The sequence below is a fragment of the Apaloderma vittatum genome, unplaced genomic scaffold (assembly GCF_000703405.1).
Source record: "Apaloderma vittatum isolate BGI_N311 unplaced genomic scaffold, ASM70340v1 scaffold23742, whole genome shotgun sequence".
Taxonomy (NCBI): Eukaryota; Metazoa; Chordata; class Aves; order Trogoniformes; family Trogonidae; genus Apaloderma; species Apaloderma vittatum.
In genome coordinates, this window is record NW_009704452.1 from 6,077 (window position 1) to 7,464 (window position 1,388).

Below are 1,388 nucleotides of genomic sequence, written 5' to 3' on the forward strand. Positions count from 1 at the left end.
CCTGGAACAGACTGCCTGGGGAGGGGGTTCAGTCCCCATCCCTGGATGTGTTCAAGTGTCGCTTAGATGGGGTGTTGGGTGATATGGTTTAGGGGTGACCTTGTAGTGTAGGGTCACTGGTTGGACTCGATGATCCCAAGGGTCTTTCCCAACCTGAATTGTTCTAGGATGATGATTCTATGAAACGGCCACCAGTTGTGCCGAGGGAAGTTTAGGCTGGATATTAGGAAGAATTTCTTGACTGGAGGGGTTATCGGGCATTGAAATGGGTTGCCCAGGGGAGGGGTGGGATCCCTGGAGGGATTTGAGGGTCGTTAAGGATATGGTTTAGCTGAGGGGATTGTTAGCGTTGGGTTAATGGTTGGGCTGCAAACGTGTTTCCTGAGGTTTGGGTCTAAATTTGAAAGTGAGAAAATCAAATTAAACAGCTTGGTTGAGGTACCTGGGTTTAAAAATAAAACTCAGGATGGGCAGAATCGATCCTCCTTTGAGATTAGATTGGATGGAACGAGTGAGAATATCTCCGAGTCCAACCGGATATAATTTAGCGTTCCCAGTGGTGCTCAGGAATGTGCTTTTGTAAAACTCAGACCAGAAAATTCAAAGCACCTTTTTTCGATTTCCTTGAGCCCTTGGTCGGTTTGACTTTGTGGCAGTGAACTTGGCGGCTCACTCCGGTGACTTGTCCTTGTGCTCGCAGGCCAAACACACCCAAGAGGGCAGCCAGACGTGGGGAGTGAACGGCGAGACCGGCGCCCTGGTTGACATGAAGGAGCTGGGCATCTGGGAGCCCTTGGCGGTCAAACTGCAGACCTACAAAACAGCTGTGGAGGTAAGGAGGGAGCTGGGGAGGAATCTGAAATCCCCTCTAAGCACATCCCTCACGAGAGGGAAATGTTGCCACTTGGGTGGGTCTTTTCCAATCCAGGTGATTCTGTGCCGGGGTTTTGGCTCGTGGGAGTGTGCGAAGGGACGCGGCACCTGTGGGAGCCTGTACTCAGGCTTTCGGAGGGATTGGGTTTATTTTTTGTGATCCTGTGGATAAAATTTGTCACGTTCCATCCCACCTTTAGCTGGTTAGTCTTGCAAGGAGAGGCCTTGTGGAAAAAAACCCGTTTTAAGCATTTGCTTTGCTGGTGTTAGATCCAGAGTTCCTTTCTTATCAGCAAACTAGAAATAAAGGGGTGTCCCTTCATGGGGTGCCCTGCCAGGTGCCAGAGCCCCCAGCTGCCCCCCCTGCCTGCCCTGGGCACCGGCTCCTTCCCGTGGTGCTGAGGGCGTCGGTTCATCGGAGGCAGATGGGGCTTGGGTGTGAGAGCGGGGTCGCTCGGGTTTGGGATGAGAGGGGTCCCTCGGATTTGGGATGAGCGGGGTCGCTCGGGTTTGGG

The 1,388-nt window shown here is 52.7% G+C and overlaps 1 protein-coding gene across 1 annotated transcript in view; it reads left to right on the top strand.

The window, feature by feature from the left end:
• CCT3 (chaperonin containing TCP1, subunit 3 (gamma)) overlaps nucleotides 1-832 on the top strand; it is a gene marked incomplete at both ends in the record, with an annotated part of 5,490 nt that extends 4,658 nt beyond the window's left edge. The window contains one exon of the mRNA XM_009865056.1: nucleotides 701-832. Within this exon, the coding sequence (XP_009863358.1) occupies nucleotides 701-832 (132 nt within the window). The remainder of the gene's footprint in view (nucleotides 1-700) is intronic.
• Between the last annotated feature and the right edge of the window lie 556 nt (nucleotides 833-1,388).